Source organism: Geotrypetes seraphini, chromosome 12 (genome assembly GCF_902459505.1).
Source record: "Geotrypetes seraphini chromosome 12, aGeoSer1.1, whole genome shotgun sequence".
Classification (NCBI taxonomy): Eukaryota; Metazoa; Chordata; class Amphibia; order Gymnophiona; family Dermophiidae; genus Geotrypetes; species Geotrypetes seraphini.
This window is the reverse complement of record NC_047095.1, coordinates 119,661,731-119,677,838: the sequence shown is the minus strand read 5'-3', so window position 1 is coordinate 119,677,838 and position 16,108 is coordinate 119,661,731. Positions and strand designations below refer to the sequence as shown.

The window sequence follows — 16,108 nt, the reverse complement described above, 5'->3', positions numbered from 1 at the left end:
CACAACTTCACTCCCTTCCCCTGCCCCATCTCCCTTCCACACACTCCACAAGTGTGCATGCTCAATCCCACTTCATTAAACTGAGACCACTTGTGACATGTTTATTTCACACTAAACTGTGTTTTTTAAAATATATATAATATTTTGAACTGCAAGTCAAAACAATTCCTAGAAGGCAACAGCTGTCATTTGTGGAGGAGCGGCCTAGTAGTTAAAGCAGCTGCCTCTGCATCCTGAGGCTGTGAGTTCGATTCCCATCGCGGTGTCCATATGATTCTGGGCAAGTCACTTAACAAAATAAGCACCTGTCTAAAATGTGTAAACCATGCAGGAAAAAAGTGGTATACAATTTGCAACCCCCTCTATCCTTTACCATTTTCTATATAGCTTAGCACCTGGATAAACTGTGGTATTGTGAAAGAGTGTGTGCTTTTTGGCTATTTCTGGCCTTTGAATATAATGTTTTGGCATTTGTAGACCTGCCTCAGGATTGGGATTTTATTTTTTATTTATTTTGTTAGGTATTTATTTTTTAAAAATCTTTATTCATTTAAAGATCTTACAACAAGTGTTGTAAATCAAAAATTTTTACAAATCACTTGACATTCTTACTTATAATCATTAAAGTATAAAAGAATCCCTCCCCATCCACCCCATCCATTAATAATAAACCAATTAGCAAATATCATATTTCCAAATCCCACCCTACCTATATCTTAGTTATCTAAGCGGTTTGCAATCGGGTATTCAAGCATTTTCCCTATCTGTGCTGATGGGCTCAGTCTATCTAATGTACAGAACCCGGGGCTATGGAGGATTGAGTGACTTGCCCAGGGTCACAAGGAGCAGCCTAGGCTTTGAACCCATAACCTCAGAGTGCTGAGGCTGTAGCTCTAACCACTAAGCCACTCCTTGTTAAAAAGCTAAGACTTTCCAGAAATGAGGTTGCTTGCTTGTTATAGGAATACTTATTATTCTACTCTATGTTTATAACCTAACTAATTTATTTTTCTCAAGTACTTTAGCAAGAATGTGAGCCTTTGGGACAGTCAGGGAACTCTAAGTACTTTCTCTTCATCTTAATTAATCTTACTTATTGCATTTCTTCTGTTTCTACTGTAAACCGCTTAGAACCTCACGGTATAGCGGTATATAAGAAATAAAATTATTATTATTATTATTATTATTACATGATCAGCTAAGGTATGACACAGATACTGAATTCTAAGATGACCACAGAGATCTATGGACCAACAAGTTGCTAGAGGAGGTACAAACCCAATTGCCCTGCTTGCCCTTTAACATAACCTTTCTCTCTCCTTCTGTTTCTCTGTGTTTAGTGCTACCTCCCAGGAGCCCCATGGACCTGCCCCTCTCCATCCTCGAAGTGGGCTGCTCAGGAAAGTTTGAGCTGATCACACAGACCCCTAAGCACAATGGAGCCACCTTCCCTCTCACGACTGTGAGTTCTTTTCACACACACTCCCTAGGGAGAGGAGAGGGTCACCCTTCTTTCGTCTGCAGTTAGTCTCTCTCTCTCTCTCTCCTGTGGGACCCTGATGGGTACCATGTTAGCACATAGCGTGGAAAATACGAATAGGGATTACTCTCATTGGTATAGTGCTGCCACGCATACACGGCACTTTATAGATATACATAATAGCTGGCGCCATCTCTCGAGCTAATTTAGTTAATTTGTTTTCTACCCATTCTCACCAAAGAGCTCAGAACGGGTTACAAGTTAAACATACAGTTAACAGGTTACGATATGCACTGGATTTATCCTAATTTGACATACACTAGGGATCTAACACCAATATACATAATACACTTCTCCCTCCAGATTCGCAGGGGATAGGGGCAGAGCCGGACCGCAAACGGTGAAATACCGCGAATATCTTCTGGTCTGGCTCTGACCCACCCCCCGCCTCCCTTCCGCCTTCCCCCCGGCATCCGAGCCGTACCTGGTGGTCTAGCGGGCTTTCGGGGCAGGAGCGATCTTCCTACGCTCCTGCCCCGTGCAGATCACCAATAGGAAATGGCTGCCGTGAGTTCCCGTAGTCTCTCGAGACTACGACGGGAACTCCCCGCAGCCATTTCCTATTGGCGATCTACACGGGGCAGGAGCGTAGGAAGATCGCTCCTGCCCCGAAAGCCCGCTAGATCACCAGGTAAGGCCGGGACGCCGGGGGGGAAGGCTAAACTGTGGGGGGGGTTTTCTTTTTTCCCCCTCCCCCAAAAATTGCGAATATGTGAAATCGCGATTGCCGAAACCGCGAATGGGGAGGGGGAAGTGTATACACTTTACAGGTTAAATTTGCCATAGTTATAGTGCAAGATTTTTCATTACAAGCTTTTATCCTTACACCTAGGCAAGACATACTCCTAACTCTCGCTCCCCTGCTCTCCCCCCTCCCCCGCGTCTCCCCTCTTGTCTTTCTATGACCACCTATAAACTCGGTCCTATAATTTTATTGTGAATGTCAATTGTAACCCATTCTGAGCTCCAGGGAGAACAGGATAGAAATCTGAATAAATAAATAAACAGAGAGAGAGAGAGTGGGAAGCAGACGTCAAAACACAGGAGAGATGACATCCTAGAAATGCAACAAAACCCCGAAACTTACTTCGGGAACAAGAAAGAATGATCAGATTGGTTCATAATACTGCCTTTGAAAGTTGCGAGCACAGTGGGCTCTGTTTGCAGTCCGAAATACAAATATGCTGTCGGCTCCTGGTTTTAGGAAGCTTTGAAATCTTATCTGTTTCTCAGAAGATAAGTTGGATGAAATCATTCATTTTTAAGCAGTTTTACTTTGGTGGTATGTTTATTGATATTATTATTATAGACTGTCTTGAATGATAATGCTAAGAAGAAGGTATAATAAAATCTCCCCTCCTTTTTTTTTTACAAAACCGTAGTGCAGTGGTAACAGCTCTTACGCTCATAGAATTCCTATGTGCATTGGAGCTGTTACAGCCATGGCCGGTGCTAAAATCCATGCTATAATTTTGTAAAAGGTTGGGGTGGGGTTATAAATAAATAAATAAATTAGAATTTAATGGTAAATTACAGAGGGGTTCTAGTGCGCAGCTCAGGTAAGGCCCCCTAATCAATTAGAAGCCATTGGTATTTTCTTTCAATTTGTACACAAAGTCCTTTTCTTGGAAGGGCCATGAGAGTTGTAATTCTGCTTTAGCTTAGAAGAAGAGAATAACACGAGGACAAATTTGTCCCCGCAGGAACTCAATTTTCCCATCCCCGTGAGTTTTGTCGCTGTCCCTGTCCCGTTCCTGTAAGCTCTGCCTTAACCACACAAGCCTCGAACCCTTATGATTTTAAAGTGTTTGAAGCTTGTGCAGATGAGGACAGCGCTTGCAGGAATGGGGCAGGGACATGAAAAGAACTTGCCGGGATGGGAAAATGAGTTCCCGGGGGGACGGGGAACAATTTGTCCCCGTGTCATTCTCTACTTGGAAGTGGCTAGGTGGGGAAAGCATTGAACTAGTGGACTGATGATATGTCTCCCCCATAGCTGCCTCATGGCCTCCCTCCCCATGCATTGGACCTTCTTTCAGAAGCTGAGCTCCGTTTCCTGGCTGATCCTGACTGGCTGCCCATCCACCACTTTGAGAGGTCGCAGATGTGAGTGTATCCACCAATTGTACGAACACCTTTGTGTGACGGTGTCTTCAACGGCTGTTTGCAGGGGCCTCCTGCTCCCCAAGAATCCACAGTTCTGAATTAGGCAAGGGAAACGAGGAGATTCACAGTTTTGTGCTTTGGGCATCAGAGATAGTTTGTGTCAGTGGTGGGATTAGAATCTGAAGCTGTAGGCTTTGCAACTCTGCGCTTGTAGTCCGAGAAGTGGAGATGGGGAAATTGCCCTTCTGATTTTCTAGATTTACTAGGCTGTGTGTTCTGTGTTACTTTCACGTTTGCAGGGTGTGGTCACGGCAGACGGATGTGCACTCCTTATACCACATGGATGTCACACCGGTGCACTCAGAGCTTCAGGTAGAGAGGAATCCCACGACGGGGGAACTCCTAGGGTTTAAGGAGGTGAGTGCTGGGTGCTCTCGCTCCTCTTTCCTCTGTCTGTATCACTTATTCTTTGTGTGTTGCTCTCCTTCTCTCTGCATCTCTATCTCTGCTTGTCTCATCCTGTTTTTCTCTCGGTCCCTGTACCATCTGTTGTTTTTATGGACATCTGTCTTTCTCGGGAGTGGAGGAGTAGCCTAACGGGCAAGGCAGCGGCCTAAGAACATGGAGAAGTGGGTTTGATTTCCCACTGCAACTTCTAGTGACCGAGCAGGTCACTTAACTCTCCATCGCCCCAGGTACAAAATGTAATACCGGTATGTAAATCCAAGAAAGCAAACGGGCAGATGACCTGCAAGATAAAAACAGCAGTCATAAAACAGGCTAACATAGAGGGGAGTGTGGCGTAGTGGTTAGAGCAGTGAATCACATAAAGAGTCAGCTGGTGCCTCTCCTGTTCAACACCCCCCCCCATTGGCAGCTCAGGGCCTGTCTATAGGGCCTTTGTGTATGCGCAGACATCACGTAAGTGCATGATGTCATCACATCGACGTCTATGCACTTCAGGGTGCCCTCTGGCCGTGACCCGCTGTTTAGTGTGTGAGACACTGGGTTGGAGCTAAAGCTTCAGCACCTGAGGTTGTGGGTTGAAACGCCGCGTTGCTCCTTGTGGCCCTGGGCATGTCACCCTAATCCTCCACTGCCCCGGGTACATTAGATAGATTTGAGTCAGATAATGCTTGCGTTCCTAATTTGTAAACCGTTCTGAGCTCTTTTGAGAGGACGGGCTAAAAAATTGAATGAATAAATGTCTGTAAACAGAATTTATTCACCACAAGCAATGCTGTTAAAGCATAGGTGGATTCCCACCTTTTAATTTTCAGTTTTTCCTTGACGCAGCCCTTAAGAGGGTGAAAACAAAGGCCATGTCAGGATTTTACAAGTTTTTATGCTCTTGCTGTAAATTCTAATTAGACACTCGATGCTGGTCTGTTGTACCACTGATGTATAATATGCAAACTGTTGTGAATCTCATCCCCCTTTCCTCCTGCATCTGGGGGATTTTTTCCCCATGCTCCATTTATTAGAAAGCCCCCTGGTTGAGCACCAGGCAGGGATGTAATATTTTATGTTTCCCTGTAGATGCTGCTGGATGACACGGGACTGTCTGCAAAAAACTCACTCTCGCTGCAACGTCCCCCTGGACCTCCCACCCAAGCTGTCCGAGGAAGCACCACCAATTACCCTTTCTGGCCTGGTAAGGAACTAGGGAGGGAGTTCATGTGTACACTACTTGCAAAATGCCACTGCAGTGGAACGATCAGAATGTTTTTTTTCATCGGACAGCTACAAAGAGAAAATGTTATTTTAAAAAAATAGCTTTAAAAACCACTCTTCCAAACTGGCATCTGATGCAGCAGTAAACTTTGTGCTTTTAGGTTACTTTGCAGTGACTGTGGGTAAAATGCAGCAAAGTCTGAGCAGGAAGACTGAGGTAGCCCAATACACATAGGCAGCACTCAAGGGGATCATCTAGTGATCTCAAACTCCAACCCTTTGCCGGGCCACATTTTGGATTTGTAGGTACTTGGAGGGCCTCAGAAAAAAATAGTTAATGTTTTATTAAAGAAATGACAATTTTGCATGAGGTAAAACTCTTTATAGTTTATAAATCTTTCAAGTTTATTTAAAATTTCTTATACCGCCCAATCAAGCCTTCTAGGCCTTGGCTGAGTCTTAATAATAATGTAATTTATAGCTAAAGAGACAGATGATCAAGAAACTGTTTTATTTTACTTTTGTGATTATGAAAACATATCGAGGGCCACAAAATAGCACCTGGCGGGCCGTGAGGTTAAGACCACTGATCTAGTTGCAGTGATCAGTGTCAGGGGGAAAAAAAATTACATCCTGAGCTTTGTGCTCTAGAGTCACTCTGCAGTACTACAGCCATATCTCAGCTGAAGTCCTAGAGGCAACTGCACACACAGAGGCAGCACCAGGGTGGGGGTGGGGCTTTAATACTGGGAGGGTTTTTTGGTTTGTTTTTTTTCTATAACTCGTCCCATTTATAACCAATTTTATTTTCTTTCATGTCACGCCATCTGTTCACCTAGGTGGTATGGATGAGCCTAGCCTTGAGATGATCCAGTCTCGTGGAGGCTTGGAAGAAGCGCTGGACTTCGAGAGAGGTGTGCACGCTGGGATATTTCCTGTTGCGTTCACTGGAATTTGCCCTACATGGCTGATCTTTGTAAAGAATAGAATCTTCAAATGAATGCAGATCTGGGGATTGATCTTGTCTTGTTTTCTATATAGATCTACTGACTGTTCCTCCTGGCTGGAAGAAAGGTGTGGATTTTAATCAGAAAGGTGAGGAGTTGTTGAATTGGGGGGGGGGGGAGACGGTCGGCTGATGGAGCAGGAATTTGAGCCAATAAGTAAGGCCTTTAGGCAATGTGGAGTCCGAGCAGCAAAAGACAGGAATGGAACCCGCTAAGAGGAGTCTCAGAACTCAAAGATGTAAGAAACCAGACCAGGGAATAGAATTAAAGCCTCCCAAGTATTCAGTTCAGGTCTTGAGTGCTGCAAACAGGCTAGGTTTCAGGATATCCCTAATGCAGTGGTCCTTAATCCAGCCTGTTGGGTTTTCAGGATATCCACAATGAAAATGCACGAGAGAGAACTGCATGGACACTGCCTCCATTGTATGCAAATCTCTCTCATGCATATTCAATAGGGAGGTACTCAAGGCATGAATTTCTGCATCCCTGTAAGATGGCCTAAAGCGTGAGGCTGGGGTGCAGCCCAAGTCTTCCTCCAGAGCGCAGAACAGAGTCTGAGATGCTAGGGCAGGGAACAGAACCCATGTCTCCCAGCAGCAGGAACCAGAACCGAGGATGGAACTTGGATCTCATAGCTGGAGGCAGCACAGGACCAATGGAAACTGACAGATGTTTCTTCTGCACTGTGGCATTCAGAGATGCCTAGCTCTCCTGTTCCAAGATGGAGACTTTTTTTTAGCCTGTCCTGGTTTTGAAATCGCATCCCAAAGCAGTGTGGGATTTGTAGTGCCTGATTCTGTCCATTGAAATCAGTGCTGTAGGGCCTATAATGCATCGAGATGGGGTGGTCAGAAATCCATGATTGTCCCAAAATCTCCAGCCTGGAACTGAGTAACTTAATATCTCTGAATTCATGTTCTTAATTATATGAGGGAGAGCAGGAGACCAGAAGAGAGCTGCCCCCCCCCCCATCACTCTAAATGTGTGTGCATTTGTTCCCCTGCAGAGCTGAAAGCCTCCCCAAGCACGTTAACCCTCACTAACTTGCTGGGAGCACTGGAAGACTTTGACTTTGGAGATTCTAGTGATGAGGAAGCGACAGAACCAACTCAAAGGAGAGGAGGCAAGGAGGAGGAGGAGGAGAGAAAAAAGTCAAAGGGACTACAGAGGACAAACAGCCTGGAGGGACTGAACATACAGGTGAGACAGACACGTAGCCCTCAGCTACAAGGAAGGCGCAGGTGGCAGATAATCGGATTGGGCAGCAGCCTTCTCCCCTCCAGACAAATGATGGAGAAAACAGGAAAAAGAATTCTCCCTTCGTGTCGTTCAGCTCTGTCTGGCCCCTCTTGTTCTCTCCATCTCTCTCTCTCCCCTTCGGTTGCATTTCACTCTTCTTTCTGTGTCTCATCTCTTTGTCTGTTTCTTTGCATATCTCTCTCTCACTCTTTCCCTCTCACTGTTTCCTTTTTATTTTAGGTCTCAGCCCCCGAGCCTCAGTCCAACCCAGCTCAAGCACCTGCGGTGCCAGCGGAACCCCCAAAAGAGCAATGGGCCTTCCCTGTGGACATCAGCTGCCCAGTGGATGATTTCTACAAACGTATTCCCGACCCTGCCTTTAGAGTAAGGACTGGTACTTTCTCTCCCCTTCCGTTCTCCAGTGCCTTCCTTTTCCCATCTGCCCTAATATGCTTCTCTCCTCCATTCCTTTCTTCCATTCCTCTCCTTTCTCTCTTCCTCTTCCATCCCCTCACATCCTTCAACCAATCCTTCTTTTCTTGCTGTTGTGGTGGGTACCATTTTGGACTTTGACAACCCAAATTTTTGTTCTCTCCATAGTGGCCTTTCGAGCCCGATGTCTTCCAAAAGCAGGCCATCCTGCGACTGGAAAGCCACGATTCTGTCTTCGTGGCTGCACACACCTCTGCGGGGAAGACTGTGGTTGCCGAGTACGCAATCGCATTGTCCAAGAAACACATGACTAAGTATGTCTGTAGCATCTCTGTCTACTGCCCTGCCTCCCTCATCTGAAACCCAGCTTCTTGTTGTACAAGCCTATTCCTTCGCCCACCCCTAAAGGGAGCAGCCATTTTGCCAAAAGTGCATTCAGCAAAGCACTTAGCAAATCAGCCAAGTTAGCCAGTTCGAGGAGGGAGATTTTAAGCCAGTCTCGGATTTCTGACAGTCCTATCCTGCTGCGTTAGGAACCTAAATGGGTAGAATCAGGGATGACAAATACCACACTGCTTTGATAAGTTCAAAACCAGGATTGGCACTGAATAGTTTGGCAGCTCTGAAATCAGCAGTTCTAAAAAAAACTGGAACCATCCCATTTTGGCGGGTTTTGTAAAAACAATCACACGATAAAAGGACATTAGATCATCTTTTATTCTATTGCCCATATATATTATTATTTTGGAAATCAATTTGGCCTCAAATAAATAGGATGATGGACAATCCAGTAGCCTTGACTTATGATACTATTTTATTTGGTACAACAATGAGAGCAAAAAGTCAAATTTCGTCACATAATAATAAACTTTTATTCATATTAACTGGAGTAGCAATTCAACAAATAACATGTAACTGGAAAAATTATGACAGATTAAGTTATAACTTTTGGTGGAATTCGGTATGCCATATATATAAAATTTAGCGCACAATAGCAACACAGAAAGGTTATTTTGGTAAATTTCTGAAGATTTGGAGACCATTAGCAGATTTTTGTAATGATTAATAACATTTTCCCATAATAAGAGATTTGTTAAGTGCGGATGTGGGTGGGTATTATTTTATTTACCTCACAATAGGTATGAATTAATTAATGCATTTTGAAGTATTAGGTTAGATTTTCTGAAATAGGAAGGGAGGGGTTATTTTATTATATTTATATTTGTCATACATATTAAATGATTTACATATTATCTAAAACATTATAAAAATATGAATATGATATATTGTACTTAAAGTATTCATGAAGGAAAATCAAGTGCGTGTTTATAAGATTATATGTATTTTTCTGATACACTTGTTGTAATATGAAAAAATGAATAAAGAAATTAAAAAAAAACAAAAAACATAAGTTCTCAATGAAATTGGGAACCACCCTCCCTTTCCAACCTCTGTTCTGTTTTTTTTTGGAGGGGGTGTCATGTTAATTTGATGTGCTCCCACCTCCCTCCCCAGTTCTTTGTTTTTCCCTCCACTATCTCTGTAACTTCAGCATCATCTCTACTCTTTCCTCATTGCTGTATTCATTTTCTGTAAGGACAATCTACACTTCGCCTATCAAGGCCTTATCGAACCAGAAGTTTCGGGACTTCAGGAACACGTTCCAGGATGTGGGACTGCTGACGGGGGATGTCCAACTGCACCCCGATGCCTCCTGCCTTATCATGACCACAGAGATTCTCCGGTACCCCTGTCCTATGGCAAACATGCATCTTTATCACTGTGTCTCTTGTTTAACATGCTGTTTTTCCCTCTTTTTTTCTCTCCCTTCTGTGTGTTTCTTTTTCTTTTTTACTGTGTCTCTAGATTCTTTACTGTTTCCTACTACCATTGTTCCATCCTGTTTGTCTTACCATGCACTTTCTTACTCTTAGATCTATGCTGTACAACGGTTCTGACGTCATTCGAGACCTGGAGTGGGTTATTTTTGATGAGGTGCATTACGTCAATGATGCAGAGGTAAACCAGTACCAGACGGGGAGAGGGTATTGCGTTTTTCAGATGTTTTTCAAATAGGACAGCGAGGGAAGGATTTTTCTTATCTGCCCATTAGGCAGGATGAAACTGACTGTAATGAAAATGGGTAGGCTTTGTGGTGGGAGGTGGCTGGCACATTCTCAGAAACAATGGTGTAGACCCCCGTCCTCTTCTCCGCCCCTCCCGATCCTTGCCCACCCACCATCCCCTGCCACATGCACACCCCTTTCCTTCCCCCATTCCTTTTTAACTTCACCAGTGTGAGCAGCATCGCCAACCTGCTGCTCGTGCCGGCCTCAGCTCTCCCTCTGATGTCACTTCCTGATCCCACGACCAAGAAGTGACTTCAGAGAGCCAAGGCCGGTGCGAGCAGCAGGTTGGCGATGCTGCTCACGCCGGTGTAGAGTTAGAAGCATGGGGAAGGGAAGGCATGTGTGCGGCGGGGAAGGGAGCAGGGAGGATGTGAGGTGCTGGACCCCCCCCCAAGTCGGCATCCAAGGCAGTCCACCACCACAATCAACCCTTTACTACACCACTGCTCAGAAAAGCCTTTTCTGAGCTCTAGGAGAGCTGGTCTGTCCATAATGCTGTCAGATGACATCATTAGTGTGTGACTAACTCATCTTGCTTGTCTGTGGAGAATGTCAATGATGAAGAAGTAAGCCAGAGTGGAAAGAAGGGATGGCAAGGGTTGAAGTGAGCAACAGAAGGCCAAGGATAACTCAAGAGCACAGGCAGTGGAAAGGGGGTGGCTCACTGGGACCGTGGCCTGAATGATATTTTGTCCAACACAGCATTGGCAACTAGAGAACTTGTGGATGGAGCTAGAAGTTGGTTTGTTTGGCCCCTCAGTCAAAAAGATGTTCACTGCCTCTAACCCAAAGAGTATGTGTCAAGCAGGGAATAACCCCCTTCTACTAAGGAAGAGGAGAGTAGCAGATTTTAAAAATAGAATTAGGCATCCTTCTTTCTAAAGATATTTGAGTATGATGTTCATACCCTTCATGGGGAGTGGTTATAGGAAGTACTGATGCATCCTCATTTCTCTCCCTGCTTGCCCACGCCTCTCCTCCACAGCGAGGCGTCGTATGGGAAGAAGTACTAATCATGCTACCGGAACACGTGAACATCATTCTCCTCAGTGCCACAGTCCCAAACACCCTGGAGTTTGCAGACTGGATTGGGTAAGAGAATGAATCGGAGACAAATCATCTTTGAGCATGTATGGTGGGTTGGCGTAAGGGAGGAGAGATTTGATTTCCACTGAGTACAGTTGGGTGAGAATTCGGTAGAATCGGAGTTAAGGAACTAGTAGAGAAGTGAGTGGATGAAAGATTAGGTGAATGATTGATTCAATGGAGAGTCAAGTGGCTGGATGATTATATCAGTAGATGCTTGAATAATTCGATGGTGGATAGAATATTGGCAGAACGGATGGATCAATGAATAGTAGATGATGGCAGTTAAGGACCAGTTGGCCCATCTAGTCTTCCCAGTTGCCTTTCTGTCTGGTTATGTATCATCTTGGGTGAAGGAACATATACATTTCATTACTTAAAACAACAACAGTGCCCCCCCCCCAATAGTGTTTCTTATCCTCTCTCTTGGCCCTTATCACTACTTTATATATACACACACTAAGCATGTTTAAATTCTGTTACAGTGTTGGCCTCTGATAATTGGCTATTCCAAGCCTTGTCATGTTCTTTTTGATCCTTAAAAATTCCTTACTTACTAAGACCCCTTCCAACGTCTTAACCGCCAAGCTTCATAATAATCTAAACAGTGGCCAGACAGCATCACTGTTGTTAGGATTACCCCCATGGCTGCTACATTCAGTCGCCCCAGCCTTCTTTGAATTCTGATCTAAGCATACCACCATTCTCTGCCCATCAATCTGTGTTCTCCCCCTGTGACTCTCACACGTTCCACTTGAGGTAAAAATTCCATACACCTGTCTTTACTCTAGCGATCTGTGCCTGTCCCAAGCATGTTGAAATTTTGTTAATGTTTTGATGGTCATTAATCTAATCTAGTGGGATTTCTGAGTTGCACTATGTCCCAAACAGATTCAAGGTAACTTACAGGTTGAAATTATGGGAATACAAATTGATACATTGCAAACAAAATAACAGAAGATACAGTTCCTAGAGAGATAAGAATTCTTTGGTTATTTGAGAAGTGCAGAGGTAATTAAAAGACTTGAGCTAGTAGGTTGCATAGAATAGGTACCGATAAGATAGGGGGTACTAGGTTGAATCCAATAATTAATTGTCAGTAGGGTATATAGGTCGAAGAGGTAGGTCTTTAGCTTCCTTCAAAACGCTAGGTAGTTCGGTTTGGTTTTGATGGTTGTTGGGCGATTGTTCTATGGGTACATGGATGAATAGATGGGTGTTTGATCATATCTCATTTTAGCCGATGGATGGCGTGTTAGAGAATGGACTTACTGATGAATGACTAATATCTGAGTGAATCTGTAATTAGATTGAGTACATGGATTAATGAATGGATCAATGGAATTAATGATCCATTGAATGCTTGGTTAGATGAAGAGATGCTGCATCCATAGATGAGTGAGTAGATAGGCCAGTGGATAGTGGTGTAATTGAATGGATGTTCAGTTGAACTCTGCATAAGATGGCGTTTCCAGTAAATACCTGGAATGTGACCATCACTGAGGACTTAGGAGTTTATGTTCAGTGTCCCCTGAGGAAGGCGTCTTCTATACGCCGAAACTTGGATCCTTGTGACCACTGGTTTAAATAAAGACTGATCATTGGTTGGAAAGATGCCTCCTTTGCCTTTTGTTTGACTGTTTATATCTGAAGGCGAGGTGCTCTTCTGTTTGACCATCACTGTTCCCATAGGAGAATAAAGCGTAAAAAGATCTACGTTATCAGCACAATGAAAAGACCAGTCCCCTTGGAGCATTACTTGTACACGGGCAATAGTCAGAAGACCCAGAATGAGCTCTTTCTGTTGGTGGATGCCAAGGGAACTTTCTTGACCAAAGGGTAAGGATATTTTCCATTCAGAATCGACTATTGTAATGCTATTCTTCTTATTTCTTGGTGCCATAGGCTCTCAGTCAGCTGTGTAGTCTGTGTAACCCTCATAAATTGTGTGATCAATACAAGATAATAGATTAGTTCTTCCTTCACCAAATAGAGCGAGATGGGAGTCAACTAGAAGTAAGGCATTTTATTTCATAGCTCCGCAATTGTGGAATCATCTTCCACGAGAATTGAGGTTGGAGGCAAATGTTAAAAGCATTTAAAACAATGTTGAAAACTCTTTATTTTCATGAAGCATTTGGGGAAATTTCAACATCGCTAGACTTGGTGCATATATTAGTGGTAATGGGTCTTTTTGATAGGGTCACTGTGATACAGAATTCATACAAGAATTTTTACTTAATTGTTGTAATTTGTAGGTATGAATGAGGGAGTGCATGCTGTGTATTCTACTTAGATCTGTCCTATTTAATATGGAGTTCCTTTCTTTTTATGTATTTTTAATTGTAAACTGCTTGGACCTGTTGTAAGAACAGGTGGTATAACAAGTTTTAATAAAACATCAGAAGAAAATCACTGTTTCCCTGTGCTAAAACTTCTGGATGGAATGCATTTTAAGGTTTAGCAAAGAGAGGTTAAGTGACTTTGATTAAAACTACCGGTGAAAACTTTCTCTATAATCATCTGTTTCTGGTCTCACCCTCTCCTCTCCTCTCATAGATACTATGCTGCTGTTGAAGCAAAGAAGGATCGATCGAGCAAACACTCGCAGTCTTTTGGGGCCAAACAGCCTCACCAAGGAGGTCCTAGCCAGGTGAGGACCAAGCCTCATACTCTATGGGCCATGAAGGTGGCAGAGTTGCCAGAAAAGGGCTATTTAAAGTGTCAAAACCGGGAAGGGTCAACCAGAGTAGCATTTTCTGATTGTCGGTGCTTAATGCAGAAGGATGCAGAACTCGGGCCATTGCTGGAGCAATTTTCTGTTCTGTAGGTTGATGATAGGGTGTAGGAGTTTAAAGATAATAGGCCACATTAATTTGCTCAAGTAAGAGGAAACCTCATGGATATTGTGGCTGTACACATTCCAGAGTAGTTTCCTTGCCACCCCAACCTCAAAGTGGGCTCTGGAAATCATTATCGCAGACTTAACTAGATGCAACTGAATTTCTTCCTGCAAGGGTGCAGCTAAAAGTTTTGCAAATTAAGGTCTTATTAAGAGCTGACACAACCTCTAATCGGCTACTCGGTGAAATTCTTAAATCGCTGCCCTGATTTACACGTCCCTAGAAGTGAGTCAGCGAGTGAGAATAAGTTTGTTCCTGAACTGCAACTGTTTTCGGCAATAGACGTACACTTATATGGTAAAAGCTGGTGTCAGCAGTGAGATAACCTGCAAAGAGGGAAATCTAAAAGCATTATCAGGAAATACATTTTCACAGAAAGGATGGTGGTTGCCTGGGAGGGACATAAACAGTGACAGAATTCAAAAAGGCATTGGCATAAACACAGAGGATCTTTATATGACTAGAGCAGTGTTTTTCAACCTTTTTTGGGCAAAGGCACACTTGTTTCATGAAAAAAATCACGAGGCACACCACCATAAGAAAATGTTAAAAAATTTAACTCTCTGCCTATATTGACTATATATAAAGTAATTCTCTTGAATAGGAATCAAATAAACACAAAGAAAGTATTTTATAATTACTTTATGATGAAATATTAAGTAAACAGACTAGTGAAAAATTATAAAATACTTTATTCAGTGCGAAACCTGGGCCTGTTTGGCTGAACACAAAGCTGATATTCTGGCTGGAATCGAAGAAAGACACACACGTAGCTCTTCGTCAACAGCTCTCAGTCTCTCTCTGTATTTGGTTTTTATAGCATACAAAAATAGACAAATATACCCTCCATCCTTTTTATTAAACCACAATAGCAGTTTTTAGCGCAGGGAGCTGCGCTGAATGCCCAGCACTGCTCTTGACGCTCATAGGCTCCCTGCGCTAAAAACCACTATTGCGGTTTAGTAAAAGGTGACCATATTGTAAAATATAGACAGCAGATATAAATCCAGAACTGTGCATAGTAAGTGAAGGGAAGTTTTCATCTCTGGGAATTTACCCAGTTAACTATTAAGTTATTTGGGCAAATTCCTTTGAAAACTGTGGTATTACTGCCTCCACTTTGCTAAATTTAAAATAAAATCATTTTTCCTACCTTGTCTGGTGATTTCTGGTTGCACTTTCTTCTTCTGACTGTGCATCCAATCTTTCTTCCCTTCTATCAGCCTGTATGCCTTCTCTCCTCCACACCTCATTCCCTCCCCCAACTTTTTCTTCCTCTCTCCCTGACCTTTCTTTCTTTTTTTCTGTTTCTCTTCTTTCCTTCTGTTTCCCTGCCTGCCCCCTTTCTTTCTTTCTCCCTGCCGTTCCCCAAGCCACTGCCACTGCCGCTGCCATCGGGGAACAGGACCTACCAATGGATAACAGGCCCCAAAGCCGACGCCGACTCATGCTCTCCCTGACGTCAATTCTACAATCGGAGAGGAAGTTCCGCCCAGCCAGGCAGCGATTGGCTGGCCCGAACCAGGCAGCGATTGGCTGGCCCGAACTTCCTCTCCGACTGTAGAATTGACGTCGGGGAGAAGAAGACTTATCGGCTCCATAGATTAGATCGCCAAGACAAAGTGAGTCCTGGGTGATCGACTCACTTTGCCTTGGCGAGCTACTGGCGCCCCTGCCTCGGGCCCCCTGTCAGCTCCGGGCCCTGCGGCCCTGCGGCACACCAGGCAACATCTCGCGGCACACTAGTGTGCCGCGGAACAGCGGTTGAAAAACACTGGACTAGAGGATGGAATAAAAGTATCGAGCATTTCCATTTAAAACAAAACTTAAATGACTTTCACACTTTAAAAAAAAGACAGAGTGGATAGCCTACACAGAGCAGCGGTTATCAACCGTAAAAACGAGAGGGGATGGAGAAATCTATGTGAAGTGGCAGGTAGAGAATAACACTGTGACAAGATTCATCACCGTTCCCGTCCCCGCGGGAAACCA

The 16,108-nt window shown here is 43.8% G+C and overlaps 1 protein-coding gene across 1 annotated transcript in view; it reads left to right on the top strand.

Annotated features, from left to right (window-relative positions):
• Positions 1–16,108, top strand: part of SKIV2L (Ski2 like RNA helicase) — a 35,863-nt gene that overhangs the window by 1,248 nt on the left and 18,507 nt on the right. Inside the window, exons 2-15 of the mRNA XM_033916623.1 lie at positions 1,341–1,462; positions 3,537–3,646; positions 3,946–4,063; positions 5,186–5,300; positions 6,160–6,234; positions 6,362–6,415; positions 7,334–7,527; positions 7,807–7,950; positions 8,167–8,312; positions 9,596–9,742; positions 9,933–10,017; positions 11,113–11,219; positions 12,906–13,052; positions 13,773–13,866. Of these exons, the coding sequence (XP_033772514.1) occupies positions 1,341–1,462; positions 3,537–3,646; positions 3,946–4,063; positions 5,186–5,300; positions 6,160–6,234; positions 6,362–6,415; positions 7,334–7,527; positions 7,807–7,950; positions 8,167–8,312; positions 9,596–9,742; positions 9,933–10,017; positions 11,113–11,219; positions 12,906–13,052; positions 13,773–13,866 (1,658 nt within the window). The remainder of the gene's footprint in view (positions 1–1,340; positions 1,463–3,536; positions 3,647–3,945; positions 4,064–5,185; positions 5,301–6,159; positions 6,235–6,361; positions 6,416–7,333; positions 7,528–7,806; positions 7,951–8,166; positions 8,313–9,595; positions 9,743–9,932; positions 10,018–11,112; positions 11,220–12,905; positions 13,053–13,772; positions 13,867–16,108) is intronic.